Source organism: Stomoxys calcitrans, chromosome 2 (genome assembly GCF_963082655.1).
Source record: "Stomoxys calcitrans chromosome 2, idStoCalc2.1, whole genome shotgun sequence".
Classification (NCBI taxonomy): domain Eukaryota; kingdom Metazoa; phylum Arthropoda; class Insecta; order Diptera; family Muscidae; genus Stomoxys; species Stomoxys calcitrans.
The window spans coordinates 67,926,096-67,950,150 of NC_081553.1; the positions used below are offsets into that span (position 1 = coordinate 67,926,096).

Below are 24,055 nucleotides of genomic sequence, written 5' to 3' on the forward strand. Positions count from 1 at the left end.
TGAGGCGTAAGTAAGTACTCGTATTGGCCTAATCACGCTTATGTAGAGCCAGTGGACTATCCTCTGTTTCTGAGGCGCCCGGTAGCCGAGTTAGTAGAGTGCTTGGATTACCAGTGCAGGGGTCGTGAGTTCGCCAGAAGTCTTGGTCTGTCGCTACTGTGGTATCACAATGCGCTTATGATACCACAGTAGCGACTGCCACTCTTACCTAACCTACCTAACTTATCCTCGGATCCAGGCCCCATTTCGAACTTACGGCCCTTTTACACAGTGCCCAACAACTATGAGCCTTGTCAGTACGCTCCTGAATGTGACACTTCCAATTAAATTTCCTATCCAAGATCACTTCGTTTCATTTTATTGGGGAAACGTGGAGGGTTAAATTGGCCCACCTTCGTCTTCCTCGTGAACAGGCATATTTCAGTCTTCTTTGGGTTAACATTTAGACCTCTGGGTCTAGCCCAGTTATTTGCCATATGCAAGACCCTTTCGGCCCTTCTGTTTGGATCCTTACCCCTTAGAAGTATTATAACATCGTCTGCATAGCAGACGGGCTCTAATCCTTCCTCAATCTGCATCCGTAATAGGTCATTTATGGTTTGCTGCAGTATGGTGGTCTGGTGGACGGCGCTTTAAAAATCCATCCATGCTGCATCCAAAGAATGGCGAGTTTAAACATTGCAGCCGCTCGGAGGATGATACCATCTGATGTACTAAATTTAATGCTACCCTGATTGCCTCTGGAGATTGATGCTAGACGAATTGCTTCGATCACTGGCCTGAGGATCACCTTACCAATGAGTGATAGGAATATATGGGTTGCCCAAAAAGTAATTGCGGATTTTTCATATAGTCGGCGTTGACAAATTTTTTCAACGGCTTGTGACTCTGTAATTGCTTTCTTTCTTCTGTCAGTTATCAGCTGTTACTTTTAGCTTGGATCGTCATGTAACTGAGCGTGAGATAGGAGAGAAGTTAAATATACCAAAATCAACCGTTCATTATCACATAAAAATTCTTGGACTGGTGATAAAGCTTGATATTTGGGTACCACATGTATTGAAAGAAATTCATTTAACAAACCGAATCAACGCTTGTGATATGCACCTTAAACGCAATGAATTCGATTCGTTTTTAAAACGAATCATAACTGGAGATGAAAAATGGATTGTTTACAACAACGTTAGTCGAAAACGATCATGGTCCAAGCATGGTGAACCAGCTCAAACCACTTCATAGGCTGATATCCACCAAAAGAAGGTTATGCTGTCTGTTTGGTGGGATTGGAAGGGTGAGGTATATTTTGAGCTGCTTCCAAGGAACCAAACGATTAATTCGGATGTTTACTGTCAACAATTGGACAAATTGAATACAGCCATCAAGGAGAAGCGACCAGAATTGGTCAATCGTAAAGGTGTCATATTCCACCAGGACAACGCTAGACCGCACACATCTTTGGTCACTCGCCAAAAACTGAGTGAGCTTGGCTGGGAACTTTTGATGCATCCACCATATAGCCCTGACCTTGCACCATCAGACTACCATTTATTTCGATATTTGCAGAACTCCTTAAATGGTAAAACTTTCGGCAATGAAGAGGCTATAAAATCACACTAGGTTCAGTTTTTTGCAGATAAAGGCCAGAAGTTCTATGAGCGTGGAATACTAAATTTGCCAGGAAGATGGCAAAAGGTTATCGAACAAAATGGCAATTATACATTTGATTAAAGTTCATTCTAAGTTTTATTAAAAATGAATTTACTTTCTTTAAAAAAATCCGCAATTACTTTTTGGGCAACCCAATAAATCACATTGAACAAATCTCGTTGATGAAAGTCTTGGAGGACTAGAAAGCACAATGCGAGCAGCCAATCAATGATTTAGCATTGGGGCACATTTCCCAAACTTATAAAAGTTTTTCTTGCAGTAGAAACAAGCCATTTATTTAATGGTCCATTTAACTAACTGGCCTAGAGTGCAAAAAATCCATTTGCTTGCCATATGCTTTCAAAAAAATACAATCGAATTTCATATTACCTTACTTTTTAAAGTCAACCTCGTACCATGAGTAAATTTTTTGATTATAATTTGATGGATTTTCTTTTGCAACTCGACATGTTCGTTCTGGCATGTGAAGTGTGAGCTTGTATTTCTAGCCGTTTGGCATTTTTTTACCGGCTTTATGCTGCAAATTACGCACTCACTCTAATGATGTTATTTGGCCACACAGAAAAATGGCAAATGTTTCTCGTTTAGCGGTAATGTGATGTAAACCAAACGCCACCACCACCACCACCACCAACAACTACAACAATAGCAATCACACACACATTTGCGGTTGTCTGTTTCTTTTGCAGGTCTTCCCAATGACCTGCCCCGGTCATAATAAATGACTGGGTCTCGCTGCTGAGTTTCTGTGGTATAAAATAGTGGGTGTTTGTGGGGTCATACTTTAGTTAGCCCGCATACGTGTTCCCATTTTCTTCGTCGAAATGGAACATTTTAACGCAAACCTAGTACGACATTTTCCCCTAATATCATTGGCAATTATTTTAAGTGCATCATGCAGTTCAATAGATGCTCTAGCTTCAAATAAGTCGGAAAATTTCCAAGAATTTCAATATTGTTTAAAAAAATCAACAAATCCCAATTTAAAAGAGTGCATTGGTCGCAGTGCCATCAACTTTTTGCAAAGATTCGAAGAAAAAGAAAATGTAACGCTGGCAAAGGATTTCATAGCCACCAAAGGAGATAATGTGGCGAGCAGATCATTGGTGAACTTTTTGGATACCGATCCAGTGGATATTAGGTAAAAAGTGCAGGTCACAAAAAAAAGTGAACAAATTTGGTGTAAGCAGACACATTGGAAAGTCTAAAAGTTTTATAAAATGTTTAAAAATTTCATTTATACAAGATTGCCATTATCTAAGTGGTCCCCCCCCCCCCCCCCCCCCCCCAATAAGTACATGTAAGAGTGCAACTATTGTGTTCTAAAAGAATTACGAGTTGAAAGTTTAACACAAAAACCCAACGAGGCGGAATCTGAATCTTGTGAGTGGAAATGCTTTTTATTTGCTTTCAATTATCTCCACTTGACAAGTCTTGAGGGATTCCAAGTTTACACATGTACATGCAAAGTTTTGCGAAATGGAAAATTCTAAACTCAAACTTAACAGATGGCAAGAAAAACATTAAGGCGGGTTGAATTTTAAAAATATAAACACGGTGGAGAGTTTAATAACGAGATGTAATTTTAGACAAAATAAAATTTATGACTGACAAAAAATTGGTGGTTCTAAGTAAAAATGTAATTCAAGGTGAATTTAAAAATAAAGAACAAACAAGTAAAATTGAGCCATATTTGGCCTCGCCGTCCACCAAGGATCGCTTTTGTCAATTTCTTTGCCCGAAATCTCTTTAAAAAATAATGGATAAGAATTGCTCTAGGAGCTATACCAAGTTATGAACATATTAGGACCCTATTTGATTTGGCTACTGGAGTCCGAAGTAGAAGCCATTGTGCAAAATTTCAACAAAATCGGATAATACCTGCTTTAGTGGCTCGAGAAGTCAAGATCTGAGATAGGTTTATATAGACAACTAGCTGACCCGAGCCCACTCCTCTGCGCCTTCTTTTGCTTTATACGGAACAAAAGTTTCCTTGGAATATTTATTTTCGAAGATCTTTTAGTGAAATACCATGCTAACTTGACTAAGAGTTTAACAATATAAGTGCCTTTGTCTGAATCCCATATGATCTTTATTGGTCTACGAATTTAAGTTTGGATGTAAGGTGTACTCCATTCTTAAAAGACTTCATTTCAGCCCGATATTCTCATGATTTCTGATTAAGTGGTGTTTTCGGGGGAGAGGCGGCCCCCCAAACACTTGGTCCCATATTTGGATATCAGATTCAAATTCTACACTCAAATTCCTTTTATTTAAGCCCCATATTCCCATGGTCAGTAAAAAAGTCCTGTTTGGGGGGTGTTTTGGGGAAGGGGTGCGCCCCCAGAAACGTGGTCCCACATTTGGATATCAGATTCGTATTCTACTCCCAAATACCTTTCATTTGAGTCCCATATTGCCATGATTGGTCTAAATATATGTTTGGTAGGTTTTAGGGTGGGGCGGACCCCCTAGGTACCCCATCCGAAATTTGGATACCAATTTTTATTTTTAGGGTACTATATGAGAGTAAATTTAAATCGCAACACCCATCTCTGAAATCTGTCGTTTCTGAAAATTAGGGTAAGGGGGAGGGTCCGCCCCCCTTCAGATATCAAAAAATGTAATACCTTATTTTCACCACGGGATCATTATGCACCATCTGTGAAAATTTCAAGAAAATCGGTGCAGCCGTTTCTGAGTCTATAAGGAACACACAAACAAACAAACATACAAACAAACACAAGAATTAGCTTGGCATAGCTGTTGGAATCCAAAACACCTCATGCAGCATTTCAGACAAATCGGATTAGAATTTCTCCTTCAAAAGGCTCAAGAAGTCAAGATCCAAGATCGTTATACATGACCAATATTAAAATATGGCGCCCACGCGCTTGCGGATGTATTAGAGAAGTACAAGGCAGATATTACCGCCTTACAGGAAGTGCGATGTACTGGGAATGGCGTCACAACAACACCAAACGGTGACGAACTATACTAAAGCTGTCATAACACGAGGCATGAATTTGGCTACGGATTTGTGGTTAGTCGGAGATTGAAAAACCTGGTCTCCAGCTTTACTAAGTTGGATGAGAGGTTAGCCACAATCCGCATAAAAGCCAAATTCTTCAACATCAGAAGGCCAAAGACGAGCTGACCAAGGATATTTTCTACGAGCGCCTCGAGAGAAAATATGACCGCTGCCCCGCCCATGATATTAAAATCGTTTTGGGCGATTTTAATGCGAAGATGGAGAAGCAAGACATTTTTGGTCCAACAGTCGGAGAGATAATGTCCAGTAAAGAGATAATGTCCAGTAATGGGTTGGCTGATAGATTTCATCACAGCAAAAAACTGGTAGTGAGTGGCACCAGATTTCCATATAAAAATATTCACAAAGCCACATGTCCGTCACCCGATCAAAACACGAGGAACAAAATTGATCACGTTGTGATAGATGGAAGGCATTCATCGGCGTGTTAGATGTACGATCGATTCGTGGAGCGAATGTAGATTCGGATCATTACCTTGTTGCAGCAAAGGTTCGCACCCGTTTGGACATGCCGAGGAAAGTACGATCTGACACTGCACGGAAGCTGGACATTGAAAAGCTGCAAACACAACAAGTGGCAGCGGCATACTCCACTCGACTGACACAAATGCTTGATGAAAGCACTCCTTGTTCCGATGATATAATGGCGCAGTGGCAAACTATTGCCCACTCCATGGAAAATGCCGCGAAATCCGTACTTGGGTACCGGAAGCCTCCTCCAAGAAACCCATGGTACGACCAAGAGTGTCGAGATGCTACTGAAGCCAAGAATGCGGCATACAGAGCAACCCTGCAATCAGTATCAACGCGCCAGATGAAGGAAAGGTAGCGGGAGAAAAGGAGAGAGGAGAAACGTCTATTCCGCAAAAAGAAAAAGGAAATGGAAAGACGAGTGTGAGCGAATTGAGATGTACAGGAGTCAGAATGAAGTTCGAAAATTCTACCAAAGAATTAAACATCAAACCGATGGTTTTGGTGCAGGCACATTCTCCTGCAGAGACGAAGTCCTTCTAACACAGACACAGCATGCTGAGGATATGGAAAGAACATTTAACCCAACTGCTAGTGACCGACGTTGGCGGAAAAGAGGATACGGCAGAACCAGTCAATGATGATGGTAAAGAATGTTTCTGCAGGAAAAAGAAGTAAATAGAAAGACGTGAGTGTGAGCAAATCGAGATGTTCAGGAGCTAGAATGAAGTCCGCAAATTCTACCAAAGAATTAAACATCAAACCGATGGCTTTGGTGCAGGCACATCCTCCTGCAGAGACAAAGAAAGAAATCTGGTAACAGTCAATAATGATGGCATAGAATGTTTACCTCCTAGTCAGAAGGAGATCCAAGTTGCAGTGACCCGACTAAAGAACAACAAGGCAGCAGGAGTCGACGGGTTACCCGCTGAACTATTTTAGACCGGAGGCGACACGCTGATAAGGCGTATGCATCAGTTTATCTGCACAATCTGGGTAGAAGAACGCATACCCGATGATTGCAACCTCAGCATACTATGTCCCGTACACGAGAAAGGAGACAAAACGGAATGTGCCAACTACAGAGGAATGAGTCGCCTCCTCCCCATCGCATACAAAATACTCTCGAGCGTACTGTGTGAAAGATTAAAACCTAAAGTCAATGAAATAATTGAGTCCTATCAATGCGGCCTTGGACCAGGTAAATCCACCCTGGACCAGATAATCACACTGCACCAAATCCAGGAAAAGACCCGAGAAGGACAAATCAACACCTACCATCTCTTTGTTGACTACAAAGCCGCCTTCGATACTCCTTTATGTTCAAAGGTATTTCAAGACATGTCTGAGTTTGGTATCCCTGCAAAATTAATAAGACTCAGCAGGATGAAACTTGCTGATACGCGTTCCTCAGTAAGAATAGGAAAGAATCTCTCCGAATCATTTAATACCAAACGAGATTTCAGACAAGGAGACAGCCTATCGTGTGATCTCTTTAATATCCTGCTGGAGAAGATTATACGAGATGCAGATGTGAATAGATATGGCACATTAATCACAAGAGAACACATGCTACTCCCCTATGCCGTCAACATCGATATCATAGGTCGGCCACCGGAAGTATTGTAGTAACTGCAGCCTCTGAAAGTATCGAAAGAGAGTCAGTGAAAATGGGTCTGGCAGTAAATGGAGATAAGACGAAATGGATGATTTCAGCTCCCAAAAAGCCTTGCACAACCGAGCAGATAAAGAAAATGGAGAAAGTTGGGAACCACAACTTTGAGACAGTCAGAAACTTTATCTACCTCTGTACAGCCTAAACCGAAACGAATAACACCAGTTTTGAGATTTAGCGAAGAATAATACTGGCAAACAGATGCTACTTTCGACTAAGTAAACAGTTTAGAAACAAGGCCACTTCTCGACAGACGAAGACTACACTTCACAAGACACTGATACTACCCGTGTTGTTATATGGTTCTGAAGCACGGGTACTTGTGCAAGCAGATGAGGCAGTGCTTGTATTTGAGAGAAAGATTATTCGTAAAATATGTGGACGAGTTTTCGTTAATAGATAATATAGGCGCAGTATGAACCACGAACTGTATGAGTTGTATGACGACGATAGCATAGTAACACGCATCAAAATACAACGGCTGCATTGGCTAGGTCATGTTGTCAGAACGGATGAAGAGGCTCCAACAAAGAAGTCTTTTGAAGCCAAACACACGTAAACAGGGAAGACCAAAAGCCCGATGGAAAGATCTAGTGGTGGGAGACATCTCGAAACTTGGTGTTAGAGATTTTAGAATGAGCGAAGAAGATCGAGGCACTTTGAACGATATTCTACGTTTGGCTAGTGGAACAAATGTTCTGCCATAGCCAATTAAAAAGGGAGTGGCTCAAGAAAAAAAGTTGGAAGAGCTGTTTATATGGGAGCTGTACCAGGTTATGGACCGATTCAGACCATATTTGGCAAGTATGTTGAATGTCATAGAAGAAAGCCAAATTGGATATGAATTGCGCCCTTAAGAGGCTGAAAAATTATAAACAAAAGATCGGTTTATATGAGAGCTATATCTGGTTATAAACCGATTTGAACCATACTTGGCACAGTTGTTGGAAGTCAAATCAAATCACTTCGTGCAAAATTGCAGCAAAATCACATAATAGTTGCGCCCTCTAGCGGCTCACGAATCCAAGATCCGAGATCGGTATATATGGGAGCTATATCAGGCTATTAACCGATTTGAACCATACTTGACACAGTTGTTGGTAGTCAAAACAAATCACTTTGTGCAAAATTGCAGCAAAATCACGTAATAGTTGCGCCCTCTAGCGGCTCAAGAATCCAAGATCTGAAATTGGTTTATAAGGGTGCTACATCAGGCTGTTAACAGATTTGAACCATGGTTGGCACAGTTTTTGGAAGTCAAAACAAACTACTTCGTGCAAAACTGCAGCACAATTACATAATAGTTGCACCCTCTAGCGGCTCATGAATCCAGGATCCAAGATCGGTTTATATAGGAGTTTTATTTGATTATAAACCGATTTGAACCATACTTGGCTCAGTTGTTGTCAGAACAAACCACTTCGTGCAAAATTGCAGCCAAATCATATAATACAATAGTTGCGCCCTCTATCGGCTCAAGAATCCAAGATCCGAGATCGGTTTATATGGGAGCTATATCAGGCTATTAACCGATTTGAGCCATACTTGGCACAGTTGTTAGAAGTCAAAACAAACTACTTCGTGCAAAATTGCAGCCAAATCACAAAATAGTTGCGCCCTCTAGCGGCTCTAAAATACAAGATCCGAGATCGGTATATATGACAGCTATATCAGACTATTAACCGATTTGAGCCACACATGGCACAGTTGTTGGTAGTCAAAACAAACCACTTCGTGCTAAATTGCTGCAAAATTACATAATAGTTGCGCCCTCTAGCGGCTTAAGAATGCAAGATCCGAGATAGGTTAATATGGAAGCTATATCAGGTTATTAACCGATTTGAACCATACTTGGCACAGTTTTTGAAAGTCAAAACAAACCACTTCGTGCAAAATTGCAGTCACTTCACATAATAGTTGCGCCCTATAGGGGTTCAAGAATCCAAGATCCGAGATCGGTTTATCGGCAAAAATAAACCGAACGAGGATATATCGAACACGGATGTCGAAGAGCCTAACACAACTCACTGTTCCAAATTTCAGCGAAATCTGGTATTAAAAACTACTTTTAATTGTCACATCGGTATATATGCCAATTATAAAGGGTGATTTTTTTGAGGTTAGGATTTTCATGCATTAGTATTTGAAAGATCACGTGGGATTTCAGACATGGTGTCAAAGAGAAAGATGCTCAGTATGCTTTGACATTTCATCATGAATAGACTTACTAACGAGCAACGCTTGCAAATCATTGAATTTTATTACCAAAATCAGTGTTCGGTTCGAAATGTGTTCATTCAGAAATTTTTGAAATCTGAAGGGGGCGGACCCTCCCCCTTACCCTAATTTTCAAAAACGCCAGATCTCGGAAGTGGGTGGTGCGATTGAAACCAAATTTTGTGTGCTCTCTTATAGTAACCTAAAAACAAGAATTTGGAATCCAAATTTCGGATGGGGTACCTAGGGGGGCCGGCCCACCCCCACAACTTACCAAATATATTTATCGACTAATCACGACAATATGGGACTCAAATGAAAGGTATTTAAGATTAAAAAACGTATCTGATATCCAATTGTCGGACCAATTGCTAGGGGGACCACCCCAACCACCAAAACCCCAAACAGGAATTATTTTACGACCATGGACATATGGGGCTTAAATAAAAGGTATTTGGGTGTAGAATACGAATTTAATATCCAGATGTGGGACCAAATGTTTGGGGGCCGCCCATCCCCGAGAACATCCCACAAAGAGGACAAATTTACGACCATTGCAATATAGGGCTCAAATGAAAGGTCTTTGGAAGTTAAGCACAAATCTGATATCAATATTCGAGAAGTGTCCATCCCCGCAAAACTCGCCCCAAACCGGTCATGTTTGCGGATTATGAAAATGTGGAGCTCAAATGAAGGGTATTTGGGAGTAGACCATGAATCTGACATCAACATTCGGGACAAACTGTCTAGGGAACGTCCCACCACCATAACAACCCCCAAATAGGACGTATTTGCTCACTAAGACAATTTGGGTCTTCAAGACTAAGGAGCTCGATATTCAAAGTTTTTAGGGCCCATACCCCAAACCGGATACATTTGCTGGCTTTTTTAATAAGGGGTTTGAGTGAATGGTATTTGAGATTAGAAGACGAATTTGATTTCCAATTTTGAGACCAATGGCAATATGGGATTCAAATAAATGAGCACGTTCCAATCCCCAAAACACCCCTAAATCGGCCATATTTACCGACCATGTCAATGTGGAGCTTAAATAAAAGGTATTGAAGGGTGGAGCAAGAATTGATACCCCCTTTCGGGACCAATTTTCTGGGGGTCTACCCCTTTCCCAAAATACCCCACAAGCAGCAATTTTTTACTGACCATCGCAATATGGGGCTCAAATAAAGGTTTTTGGGAGTAGAATACGAATTTGGTATCCAAATGTAGGACCATGTATTTAAGGCATCACCCCTTCCTCAAAACACCCCCCCCCCCCCCCCCCCCCAAAGGGTAAACATTTTTCGACTATGCCAATATGCAGCTTAAATGAAAGGTATTTGAAATTAGAAAACGAATTTGATAACCAATGTTGAGGCCATGTGTTTGGGGGACGCCTCATCCTGTAAACTCTCCTTGAAACCAATGGCAATATGGGGTTTAAATAAAAGGTATTTGAGAGAAAAGCACGATGCTGATATTTTTTCATGGCCAAGTGTCTGGGGGACCACCTCACCAACGAAAACACCCCTCAATCAGAAATCAAGCGAATATCGGGCTGAAAGAAAATTTTGCTCCATATAAAGTAAAAGAAGGCGCAGCAGAGCGGGCCCGGTTCAATTAGCACTTTATTAGGTCGGATATAAATATCTCGATGTGTTGCAAACGGAATGACAAGATGAGCATACCCCGATCGTTCGGTGGTGGCTATAAAAGTTTTCTCTTCAAATCATTTGAATTGATAACATTACTTGGCAGTCACTGTTATTTGCAAAATCGGTATTTATTTCCATTCGGCTCGCATGCAAACCCAAACTCGGATTTGAGGTTTGGGCACAAAATTATGTGTAAAAAATTTGAATTCTTAGGATTCGATTAGATTTTGTCTTTTGCAATCTATTAAACATTTTAGTTGCTGTCTTGTGTCATTCTATGGTCTTCGTTAAGCCCACCCTCCCATGTAGTTCTGCTTTTTGTTATATTTATAAACTCAATACTTGGAAATGAGGGTAAAATGTTCTTAGCACAATGCCCAAATTCCAGAAGATTGCAAGACATGATCCAATGACAAAGTGTTTTCGGTCGCAATAAAACTTTATTTATTTTCAATTACACCAACTCGAAATGGCTTAAGGGGCGGAATATTTGCATATGTTTAACTTTAAAATAAAGTTACAAGATTTCTTCCGTTCTCATGGCAATACGTTTTCTTTACATTTTATATTATTCCTTAAACTTGTACTTTTCCCGCAGCCATATTAGCTAACACGTACCCATATGCAAAACATTCTTAAGAAAAAACAAAACAAAAAATTTTTTTAAGTATTTTAAAAGTTGCTGCATGCGTGAAAGCTGAGCAGTTGATGAAAAAAGTTTGCCCGACATGTGCTGACGCATTGCATGAAGTTTAATTTGTTTCAGTATTCCAAGAAAAGAGGCTCAAGAGAAAAGTGTGAAAAATGAACCAAACTTTTGACATACTGTACATATGTATGTGTGAAATGAAGACAAGATTTTGTAGGATTATCATTTGACAAAAGGATATTTTTAGTAAATCTAATTTCGTCGAAATATTTATACAAGTTTTGCTATTCAAAAAATGCATGGGAGGAAAATTTTAAACTCAATATCTATTTATACCCTACACCACTACAGTGGTACATGGGAATAGAGACAGCAATTATTAACCTGGTCTGGTATTAAACGTTTCGCAGAGGTTTATTGCTGTTCTATTCTTGTGACGGTACATACTATGCTGAGTTTTCAATCATCGCTTATGCGTTTTTCTACACAGATTGCCAGAGAAGCAATGCATAGGTCTTCTATCTTAAAAGTTTAGCAGGCAATCCATCAGCAATTGCAGTCTACCTGATCCTTGCACCAGTTTATCGCTGAGGTGGGGGGAAGGAGTTGTGGGGAGAAAGAGTGGTGGGGGAAGGAGTTGTGGGGAGAAAGAGTGGTGGGGGAAAGGAGTGGTGGAAGAAAGGAGTGGTGGGAGAAAGGAGTGGTGGGAGAAAGGAGTGGTAGGAGAAAGGAGTGGTGGGAGAAAGGAGTGGTGGGAGAAAGGAGTGGTGGGAGAAAGGAGTGGTGGGAGAAAGGATTGGTGGGAGAAAGGATTGGTGGGGGGAAGGAGTTGTGGGGGAAGAAGTGGTGGGGGAAGAAGTGGTGGGGGAAGAAGTGGTGGGGGAAGAAGTGGTGGGGGAAGAAGTGGTGGGGGGAAGGATTGGTGGTGGAAGTAGTTGTGGGGGAAGGAGCGGTGGGGGGAAGGAGTGGTGGGGGGAAGGAGTGGTGGGGGGAAGTAGTTGTGGGGGAAGGAGCGGTGGGGGGAAGGAGTGGTGGGGGGAAGGAGTGGTGGGGGGAAGGAGTGGTGGGGGGAAGGAGTGGTGGGGGAAGGAGTGGTGGGGGAAGGTGTGTTGGGGGGAAGGAGTGGGGGGAAGGAGTGGTGGGAGGAAGGAGTGGTGGGGGGAAGGAGTTGTGGGGGAAAGGAGTTGTGGGGGAAAGAGTGGTGGGGGAAAGAGTGGTGGGTGGAAAGAGTGGTGGGGCAAAGAGTGGTTGGGGGAAAGAGTGGTGGGGGAAAGAGTGGTGGGGGAAAGAGTGGTGGGTGGAAAGAGTGGTGGGGCAAAGAGTGGTGGGGGAAAGAGTGGTGGGGGCTTGTTTACCCACCCATTTACCCATAGGTGCTTCGATTAAGGCAAGATTTTGAATGTCCCCTATGGCTACCAAAATCCTAGGGGGAATGTCCCTAGGGGAAACGACCCACCTCCAATCCCTTCCAAACGGATTGGAAAAAGGATATCAAACGAAAAGTATTTAAGAGTAGAGTATGAACTTGAATACAAATTTGACCCCAAGGATCGAGGGGACCAGAAAAAAATCCTCCTTGCTCTGTAGGAGTTGAGACGGCTGCATCTGCCGGAATGTAATGGAGCCAGAACTACTCTGGTTTGCCGGGCCAGTCTAGTTGGTCTTCGCACAAGTTTATCGCTGAGGTGGGGATAAGGAGTGGTCGGGGGAAGGAGTGGTGGGGGGAAGGAGTGGTGGGGGAAGGTGTGGTGGTGGGAAGGAGTAGTGGGGGGAAGGATTTGTGGGGGGAAGGAGTGGTGGGCGGAAGGAGTGATGGGGGGAAGGAGTGGTGGGGGAAGGAATGGTTGGGGAAAGGAGTTGTGGGGGGAAAGAGTGGTGGGGGAAGGAGTGGTGGGGGGAAGGAGTGGTGGGGGGAAGGTGTGGTGGGGGTTTGTTTACCCACCACCTATGCGTAGGTGCTTCGATTAAGACAACATTTTGTATGTCCCCAATGGTTACCAAAATCCTAGGGGAAACGTCCCTAGGGGGAACGTCCCACCCCCAATGCCTTCCAAACGGATTGGGACAAAATGGATATCAAACGAAAAGTATTTAAGAATAGAGTAAGAACTTGAAATACAAATTTGACCACAAGGGTCGTGGGGACCACACATAAACCCAAAAATTACATGCTTTTCGATTGGGGCAAAATGATTATCCAATGAAAATTTTTTGTTGTTGTAGCAGTTTGTTGTGTTCTATGTTTCGTCTGTTTGATTCTGTTGAGGCTCAAGATCCAGGAACTGTGCGACTAAGATGGGGTGCGTCCAGAGGGATCTGGGTCTAAGTCGAGTGGGTATGGCTGGACAGTTAAAAAGATGACGTATATCGTGTGGTCCCTGGCCACAATTGGGACATACATATAGCACGTCGGCGTCAATCCTTGCTCTGTAGGAGTTTAGGCGGCTGCATCTGCCCGAGAGTAATGGAGCCAGAACTACTCTGGTTTGCCGGGGAAGGTCAATTTCTTCAGGTGCAATGCGAAGCGGTCTTTCTCTAAGGACTACATTCACTCGGTAACTATTTAACGCATCTGCGACAGTGTTTGCATGAATTTTGTCTAGACCCGCTTGGTATGCTGCTTGATGTAGAGATTTTCTCTTGTTGCGCTGAACCTCACGCTCTGGATCATGTAGATCTATCTTTGGGATTCTTGGTATTGGAAATCTATCCACAAGATGATGATATGCATGGTCTCCGCGATAACAGCCCAAAAGGTATTGCTCAGACAGCATGTAGTTATGTCATCGCATTGGTAGGATCTATGTCTCCTGATGGAGGTGGTCCAAATGAGAACTGAGGAGACAGCCCGTCGCAGTTCCGAAGGCGGCATTCTGACAGATCTGAGTATTATTCCACTGCGTGTCACAAAGTTGACGAGACCACACTGGCGCTGCATAACTTACAACAGACCGCCCAATTGCTTTGTACGTAGTTAACAAGGTTTTTTTGTCTGCACCCCAAGTGCTGCCGAAAGTGACTTAAGAACCGTGTTTCTACCTTTGACTTTATCGCAAATTGCTGTGGCATGAGGCGGGAATGTGTAAAAGCTGACACCTGTGACGCCAAGTATTTCGGGACACTTGATGGTCGGAATTATTTCTCAATCGACCATCACAGTCAGGTCGGCATTCACCTCACGCGTATTTGTAGTGAACAATGTAGCTGAAGATTTGGTGGCAGATAGCAGATTTCTTGCAGCGAAATATGAGGCAATTTCGTTGAGGTTGACGTTCAACCTATCGGAGATATCAAAAATGGCTGGGGGCCTGATGCCATACATGCCTGATGTCGTACAATCGTCCGCATATGATACGATCTCTATGCCGTCTGGAGGGGTGGAATGGAGGATAGATAGAGGTTAAACAGTGCCCGATACATCCCTGTTTCACTCTACGGGGCTTCGACTTTTTATCCCTATTTTCCACAAATGACTGGCGACCACACAGATAATTCGTGACCAAGCGTTTCAGGCCTGGCTGGAGGGACGTGTTGGCGATGTCCTCAAATAGTTTGTCATGGTTGACCGTGTCGAATGCCTTTGATAGGTCCAGTGCCACGAGGACCGTCCTATCACATGGCCTGGGCTGATTGAAGCCACGGCAAATGTGTGCGGTGATGGTCCATGCGAAGCAGTTGTTGTGCTATGCAGACTTCGAAATCCATACTGGCGAGAGAAGGAAGATCGGTCTGTACGACTCCCCCTAACTCGGGTCCTTTCCAGGCTTCAGTAGCGGGAACTACAAGAGTGTTCAATGACAGGTTAAGGACAGTTGTTAGGTACTCAACTCCAGGTAATTCCAGATTCTTAAGCATCAGTGTAGAGAATCCGTCGGGGTCCAACGCCTTGGATGATTTGGCGCCACGGATGACATTTGTATCTTCGCCCACGGTAAATTGTGATGACTGTCCATCGGCTCGGAGGTAGTGCAGAGGTTTGCATGTCCGCCTATGACGCTGAACGCCTGGGTTCGAATCCTGGCGAGACCATTAGAAAAAATTTTCAGTGGTGGTTTTCCCCTTGTAATGCTGGCAACATTTTTGAGGTACTATGCCATTTAAAACTTCTCTCCAAAGAGGTGTAGCACTTCGGCACGCCGTGTGGACTCGGCTATGAGAAGGAGGCCCCTTATCATTGAGCTTAAATTTGAATCGGACTGCACTCATTGATATGTGAGAAGTTTGCCCCTCCTCCTCAGTGGAATGTTCATGGGCAATATTTTATTTGCATGTCCATCGGCTCGGAGGCCACGGATACGGCGAATGACTCCTTTTTGCCCTGTCGCTCTCGGGGTGCACAATATATAGGCGGTTGAACAACCTGGAGCATCTCTTCGAATTAGTCACGGTTACGTCGCCAGAAGTGACTGAGGTCCTGTCATCCCATCTACCGGAGTTCCAGAGTGACTTAATAGTAGACCACAGATTTCCTAAATCGATTCCTAAGTTACATACATCCAAGTGTTCCAGCCACAAATGCCGTCTATGGTCGTTGACCACCCTGTTTATTTCCAGATTTAGCTCGCTGATTCTGGGGTTAGTGGGGTCCATACTACGCATCCCATTACGCTCGTCTGCGAGTACCACTGCTTGCGCCGGGAAATTGGGCCGCACTTGGGATATTCGACCGGCTGATATAAAGCGAGCGATTGCTGCGTTAATAATGTCGCGGAATTTCCTCTCGGCCACTAGCACATCAGAGGGGGTGGCAGTTCACTGAAGCAGCGATTGGTATACTCTCCGAAGTCAGCCCAATCGGCCTTCTTATGATTGATAAACGGCCGGCGCTCAGAGGTTATGAAGTCGGGTGGTCGGTCGATGGTGAGAATTATGGGGAGGTGGTCTGTCCCCAAAGAGATGATGGCTTGCCAGGATAAGTCACTCAGGAGATTAGGGGATGCAATGGAAATGTCTGGCGAGCTGCTGCAACTCCTCTTAATCTTAGTGGGGGCATCCTCATCCACCGTGCGAAATGTGAAGCCTTCAATCTACTCTGCCAAAGCTATGCCACGCTGGTCGTTACCTAGGGGAGAATGGCATTATATGTGATGGTCAGCTTCGTCTCCTGAATCGCAGGCTAGATGGGTCTTTTTTTCACGGAATGGTACACCATCACGAAGACCAATCCCCCACCTCCATTCCTTGAGCGGTCCTTATTTAGCACATTGTATCCGTGACAACTGTGCAAGCTGCAGGTGTTGGTCAGCTTTGCCTCCTGAATCGCTGCGACCGATATGTTGTTCCGACTCATAAAATCTACAATCTCGTCGTTCTAGCCACGGAGACCGTTGCAATTCAATTGCAAAAATGATACACTTCCCGGCACTGGCCTGGCAATATAGGAGCTGGGATGCTGCTGTTTCGTTTATTGCCACACAAGAGAGGTCGGTCACATATTCCGAGGACGAGGACGCAGAAGGCAACGACGCTTGTGACTCATTACTGTCTATGTTCGCACAACACCTTGCAACATATTCAGTATGACTATACTCCCTGCTGTTGCGTATATTGCCGAACGGGAGAGGTCGGGGGGTCACATTGTCCGACGACGAGAACGCAGAAAGCGACGACGACGACGCTTCTGACTCACTCACTTGTCTATGTTCGCATAGCACCTTGCAACATATTCAGTATGACTATACTCCCGACGATGACGACGCTTGTGACTCATTGTTGTCTATGTTCTCACAGCACCTTTTCCGTATAGTGATGAAAGGCCAGAGCAAGTTCGGAAATGTACCCACTCCATGCACCGATTACACCTCACCGATACCGACCGATCGGAGATCGGAAAAGGCGGTTCTGGCAAACCGAACAGATGCTTTTCTATTCCGGCACGAACCAAAAGCGTGCGGAGAAGGCACTCCGGGATGTTCCACTCCCATGACGAAAAAAGGACGAACACGTACACTGAGGCGGCAGTCCTTGCCGATGAAGGATTCTATCGGGTCAATCCGGTGCGTACAAGCGGCTGCCATGGGATTGTCAAAGATAATGGTACAGGAAACGTAATTGGAAGTAGAGTACAAATCTGATGTAAAATTTGAGCCTCAGGTGTCTAGTTGGCCAACGGGGACTATATGATACTGAAATTATAGGTCTATGAGAGTAGAGCGAGACCAATGAGAGTGAAAACGAAGGGCGACCGTGACAAATAAAAACAAGTACAAACTCATTAAGTTAGATTGAGCTGAATCTTATATACCCTCCAGCATGGATCGAATTTGCCAAATTCTTTGCTCGGTATGTCTCTATTTTTCGATAAAAATCTGGTTACTAGCCCAGCGACTCAATCATGTTTTTATAGATTACAAAAGAAACATCTCATTTTGACCATTTTGCTTTAGTTGACATAAACTTCTCAGCAAAAAATGTATTTTTTTAATTTATTAAACTTTTGAAAATGGACGTTACTTCTCCAACTTCAAAAATTGAATTGAGCTAACATTATTCAATATAAACAAGGAGTTTTCTTTTCATTGTAGAGGTATTCTTGAAAATGCCGGAGCAGTTTTCAGTCAACGTTCATTGGAGTGGCATATGGATTCCCTGTATCCAGGACTGATGTTTAAAATTGGTCCCTCAGCAGATGCGAATAGTGTAGCACAGTTTATGCTAGATCCAACCATAGATGAAAGAAATTTCAATTACGAGGAGCCTTCAACAGGTAAAGTAGAAAAAACCAGCATTAAACAACATTCACAGCATAGACAAAAACCCCCCCTACTTAATTCTTGCAGCTCGCATTTTAACCAAACAATATCTGTTGCCATTTCTGCTCGGGCTGAAATTTAATTTGGTAGCACTGGTGCCCTTACTGTTTGCCATCATTTGTTTGCTGTTGAAAAAGTCGTTGTTTATAGCAAAATTGGTGGTGTATGTTAGCAGCATTTTAGGCATTGGTGGAGTTGCGGGCTCTTTGGCTTCAGTGGGTAATTGGGGCAGTCTCTTTGGTGTTCCACCGCTGCCGCCACCCATACCACCACCACATCAAGGGGCACATTTTCCAGGTGCTGTGGGCTATTTTCCGGGTAAGCATACCGTCTTCTCGCAATATGACCAAGATGAATTGCAGCATTCGGGACCCTACAAACGTCAAGATCGTAAAGTTATTTTCGATAAGCCAAGAGAAGATGATAGCAAGAACAGTGTAAAAACTAGTTCCAGTGTCAGGCAAACAACAGCTTCGCCAGTATTGACAACACCGGCAGTGGATAATTTCTATAATTATGAGAAACAGATGTTGATGCAGGATCGCAGTGAAAGAATGAGGCATAGTAATGGCAAATTGGGACCCTCGGCCTACGATGAGGACTATGATGAAGTCGCTGGGGTGATAAATGTATCGTCAAATCATCGTTTTAAGACTTCAAATGACAACTCGGGTTGGAAAATTATAAGAGTTTAACTTATTATAGTTGTAGTGTAGGATATTTTAATATAAGTATGCTTTAAGTTTTGAATAAAAGTAATGTATGTTAAACTAATTTAAATTTTTCGAAAAATGCCATGCAGTAATATGCTTCAAAATTTTGTAAAAAACGGGTATCATCGGTAGTGTCTTGTAAGGTAAAATTCTTGTGTGCCCAGAGAAGGCTTGTTTCCAAACTGTTTTCCAATTTATGAAGAAGCTGGGAGACATAACACAATGTGCTATTTGATGGATATGCGTTTTTCCATCCAGCTTACACAGACTAAGCTTAGCTAAGCCCCATCAGCGTTGCATTTCAAATAGTTTAACTGGTTATCCATCGGATCCTGGTGCCTTGTTGTTCCTAAGCTGCGTGTTGTTCTTTTTCTATCGTCATCGACGCTACTATCGGATACTAAGAAAAATATCTTAACACATTCTAAGCATATCTGTCTTTCAAACAATTGACATAGCTATGTAAATTCAAAATTAGTTAATAATTGTCGAATATAAAATGTGTTGTGTTGTAATTAGGCAAATAACGTTTGAAATGCGGGACATGATTGCCTCAACCATTCTTGGATTACACATGCTTTAAGCGATTTACAAAATTCCTAACATTATGTTGCCCAAAAAGTAATTGCATTGACAAATTTTTTCACAGCTTGTGACTCTGTAATTGCATTCTTTCTTCTGTCAGTTATCAGCTGTTACTTTAAGCTTGCTTTAGAAAAAAAGTGTAAAAAAGTATATTTGATTAAAGTTGATTCTAAGTTTTATTAAAAATGCATTTATTGTACTTTCTTTTAAAAAATCCGCAATTACTTTTTGGGCAACCCAATAGTTTTCCATACCACGCACATAAGTTGTTTCAAGCCTGGTATCGTGTTCCCCCCTAAGTGAAGGAGTCTGTTAGCCTCGAAAGTCGGGCAATCATCTTCCTCCCATGCCGTACACATTCTATCACTTGCCAAACCGATTTTGCATAAGTGAGCTCGTAGTCCATTGTGTCCTTCCTTTCAGTAATGACCTCATAGGATTTTCGTCGTCTTATAGGCCGCCTCGCTGTTTCACAATGCTACGAAAGGCTTCGGATTTACTAAGTTTATTGACGGCAGTCCTCTGGCCTTCACAGCCAAATCGTTTGCTCTTTCATTCGCCCTTACTCCGTTATGGCCCGACACCCCAACAATGCGGATCGTACCATCCTTAGAAAAGGCTTTAACACTCCACGACTGTTTGTGACATTACCGCCCTGGTTGTTATTACCTTAGGTCCGTAAAGATGTTCAATCTTGACGTCCTCGCGTTAGAACCATAGCACCTAACCCATTCTGTGATCGCCCGGATCTCCGCTTGTGGGACCGCATTATGGTCAGACAGTCTAAACCAGATCTCAGTCCTTGGGTTTTCAATGTAGATCTCTAAGACCTCTCAGTCCTCTATCTTTGATCCATCCGTGTAACATGATCTTCCAGATGGCAATAATAGGGCCCAGCACCCAAGCAATGCGAATCGTACCATCCTCAGAAAAGGCTTTAATCTCCTTATTACACTCCACGACTGTTTGCGACCTTACCGTCCTGGTTGTTATTGCTTAATGGTAATTTTACTGTCCGTAAAGATGTTCACACTCGACGTCCACCTCGCCCATTTCATGATCGCCCGGATCTCCGCTGGCGGGACCGCATAATGGTCAGACAGTCTAAAACAGATTTCAGTCCTTGGGTTTTCAATGTAGATCTTCAAGACCTCTCAGTCCTCTATCTTTGATCCATCCGTGTAACATGATCTTCCAGATGGCAATACTAGGGCCCGGCACCCAAACAATGCGGATCGTACCATACTCAGAAAAGGCATTAATATCCGTATGACACTCTACAGGGTGGCTGATGAAAGCCGCTACCAAAAAAAAATGTAATAACTTTTTTTCTATTTAATAATAATAATTTAATAATTAATTTAATTAATTAATTAATTAATTTAATTAATAATAATTTAATAATTAATTTAATAATTTAATTTAACATGAATAAAAGAAAAATGTATTCCATACACCGAAAAAAAAATGTAGCAATATTCATCATTGTAGCAATATTCATCAGCCACCCTGTATGACTGTTAGTGACTTTACTGTCTGTAAAGATGTTCAAACTCGACGTCCTCGTGTTAGCATCACACCTCCTCACGCATTCCGTGATAGCCCGGATCTTCGCTTGCTAGACCGCATTGTGGTCAGGCAGTCTAAAACAGATCTCAGTCACCTCGAAGTATCCGTCTAAGACCCCATAAAGTAAATATATTCTTGATCGTCTCGGCTGAGTTCTGAGTCGATCTTGCCATTTCCGTTCGTCCATCCGTTTGTCGAAATCACGATAGGGGTCGACCCGCTTAAAATTTTGCACAGATACTTAATATAGTAGGTCGTCGGGGATTGCAAATGGGCCATATTGGTTCAGATATAAACCGATCTACCGATTTGACTTTTTGCGCCCCTGGAAGCCGCAATTATTATCCGAATTGACTGAAATTTTGCAAATGCTGTTTTGATTCGACAAAACGGTCTAAATCGGTCTATAACCCGATATAGAGCGCCCCTATAAACCGATCTCCCGATTTGACTTCTTGAGCCCCTGGAAGCTGCAATTTTTATCGGATTTGGCTGAAATTTTTCAGCTAGTGTTTTGTTAGGACTTCCAACAGCACGATGCTGCTATTTTTTAAGGACCAAGTGTCTGGGGGACCACTTCACCCCCGAAAACACCCCTAAATCAGATATCATGAGAATATCGGGCTGAATTAAAGTATTTTAAGAATGGAGTATACCTTACACCCAAACTTAAATTCGTAGACCAATAAAGATCGTATGTGGTTCAGATGCAGGTACTTATATTGTTAAACTCTTTGTCAAGTTAGCATGGTATTTCACTAAAAGATCTTCGAAAATAAATATTCCAAGGTAACTTTTGTTCCATTTAAAGTAAAAGAAGGCGCAGCGGAGAGGGCCCGGGTCAGCTAGTACTCAATAAATTTAGGGTGATCAATGTTTCTCTTAAGAATCTTACTTATCTGCAAACAAGTTATAACGGCACATCTCTAGTGGTAGAAATTCGTCATAAAAGAAAACAATTATGTGAACTAAATGTCTTCATCTACAATTTTAAAAATTGCAAATAACCCCCAAAAAACACATTTCCACTATGATGATGAAATGGGAGATAAGTTTTTGCAAATTGTTTTGTGTTTGCTAAAAGAAATAATTTCTCCATCCTTCTCTTTATTTCAACACCAATTACAGTAGTCTTAAAAATATCAGATAAATTCCCATAGAATTACTAAAACATTGGAATGAAGACAGATTAGTTTTTCGTCTATCAGTATAATAGAGTACGAATTAAAATTGTCACAATTTTAAATTGTATCTTAAAGTTTTTGTGAAAAATGTTTTTTTTTTTTAAGTTACATAATGTTGAGGCTTTATCTAAGTACAGATTGCCATTCATACTATGACAAAGATAATGCCTTCATTAGCTATTTCAATTATTTAAATGCTGAAATTCATGTTTTTTTTTTTGTTTTTTGGAACTCAGAGCGAAGAGAAATATTGATAAGCATGCAAAGATGAAAGTGAAATTAAATACAATAAAATTGTAAGTACAGTATGTAGTGTGGATAAAAACTTTTAAAAGTCAAAATAATAGCATTTTCAAGGTAACTTCCTACGATTAGGTCGCAATGATTTCGGATTTTCTTTGACAATGTGTCTGTTTCTCTTTGCGGTTTCGTTTTTAGGCTACACCCAAACAAAACGCAAAGAAAATTTTGACAACGAAAGTTGAAGAAGAAATATATCAACAACTGTTTATAAGTAAAACGATGCAGACAGATACAAATTGGGTATTCTGTACCCTACAATCACTACTGGAAAACTTATCCGATTGCATAAATAAAACAAAATCTGATAAATATTGGGTTGACCAAAAAGTAATTGTGGATTTTTTAAAAGAAAGTAATGCATTTTTATAAAACTTAGAATGAACTTTCATCAAATATACTTTTTTTTCACACTTTTTTTTCTAAAGCAAGCTAAAAGTAACAGCTGATAACTGACAGAAGAAAGAATGCAATTACAGAGTCACAAGCTGTGAAAAAAATTGTCAACGCCAACTATATGAAAAATCCGCAATTACTTTTTGGGCAACCTATATATTTAACCCAAGATTTATAGAAAACAGGAAAAGTTAACAACCTAACAACATACATTCCTGGGAAGTATTAGTGCATTATTTATTAATATCGAGGGAATTGCTTTATTGGCTTAAACGCTATCTCTAAAAATTTAGAACCTCAACACTAGTTAAAATGAACTAAATTTGAGTAATACTGAACTACCTATGGCGCTATCATTATATTCACAGACGGACAAAAAGACGGAAGCATTGTAAGATCGACTGAAGATGTCATGACGATCAAGAATATATATGCTTTATACACTCTAAAAATTTGAAACATCAACACTAGTTAAAATGAACTAAATTTAGGTAATACTGAACTACCTATGGCGCTACCATTATATTCACAAACGGACAAAGAGACGGAAGCATTGTTAGATTGACTGAAGATGTCATGATGATCAAGAATATATATGCTTTATACACTCTAAAAATTCGGAACCTCAATACTAGTAAAAATGAACTCAATTTAAGAAATATTAAACTTTCTATTGAACACTAAAGAATAATATGGTCGTTGCGAGTTCAACAATTTCTTTATAGCTACGAAATTGTTTATACATAATATTAGTCCACTTTCAACTTTCCATAGGTAAAATAAGAACAAAAGAGCATTGAAAATGAAAGAAAAAAAAAAAAATTATTGAAAAAATCGCTTTTTACGAACACTCTGGAGCATCCAATTAGACACATCTTAATTACGTAACCCATTTATTTCCTCCCGTCATCAATTGCTCAGCTATTTTTCGAAGAATACAAACTTAATATGAAAAATTGCAATTATGAATTAAATAAAACTTCACCTTTTGTCCCAACCGAGTAGTTAACCAAGAATCTTCTGTTTACAAAGCAGACGCTCTACGCATTCATCCACATCAGTATCGTTTGAGTCTTCGACTATTTTCCATTTCAATACTTACTAACAACACAAAGGCAAAACATATTCTCTCTTCTTTTCATCAAAGAAAGCTTTGTTGATTTGGTTCAGCT

At 41.6% G+C, this 24,055-nt stretch overlaps 1 protein-coding gene across 1 annotated transcript; it reads left to right on the forward strand.

Moving 5' to 3' along the window:
* The first annotated feature begins 2,484 nt into the window (after nucleotides 1–2,484).
* Nucleotides 2,485–18,910, forward strand: LOC106082234 (uncharacterized). Its single transcript, XM_013244625.2, has 3 exons — nucleotides 2,485–2,809; nucleotides 17,909–18,090; nucleotides 18,164–18,910. The coding sequence occupies exons 1-3, from the start codon at nucleotides 2,493–2,495 to the stop codon at nucleotides 18,829–18,831; spliced, it is 1,167 nt and encodes a 388-aa protein (XP_013100079.2). The 5' UTR covers nucleotides 2,485–2,492; the 3' UTR covers nucleotides 18,832–18,910.
* The last annotated feature ends 5,145 nt before the right edge of the window (nucleotides 18,911–24,055 follow it).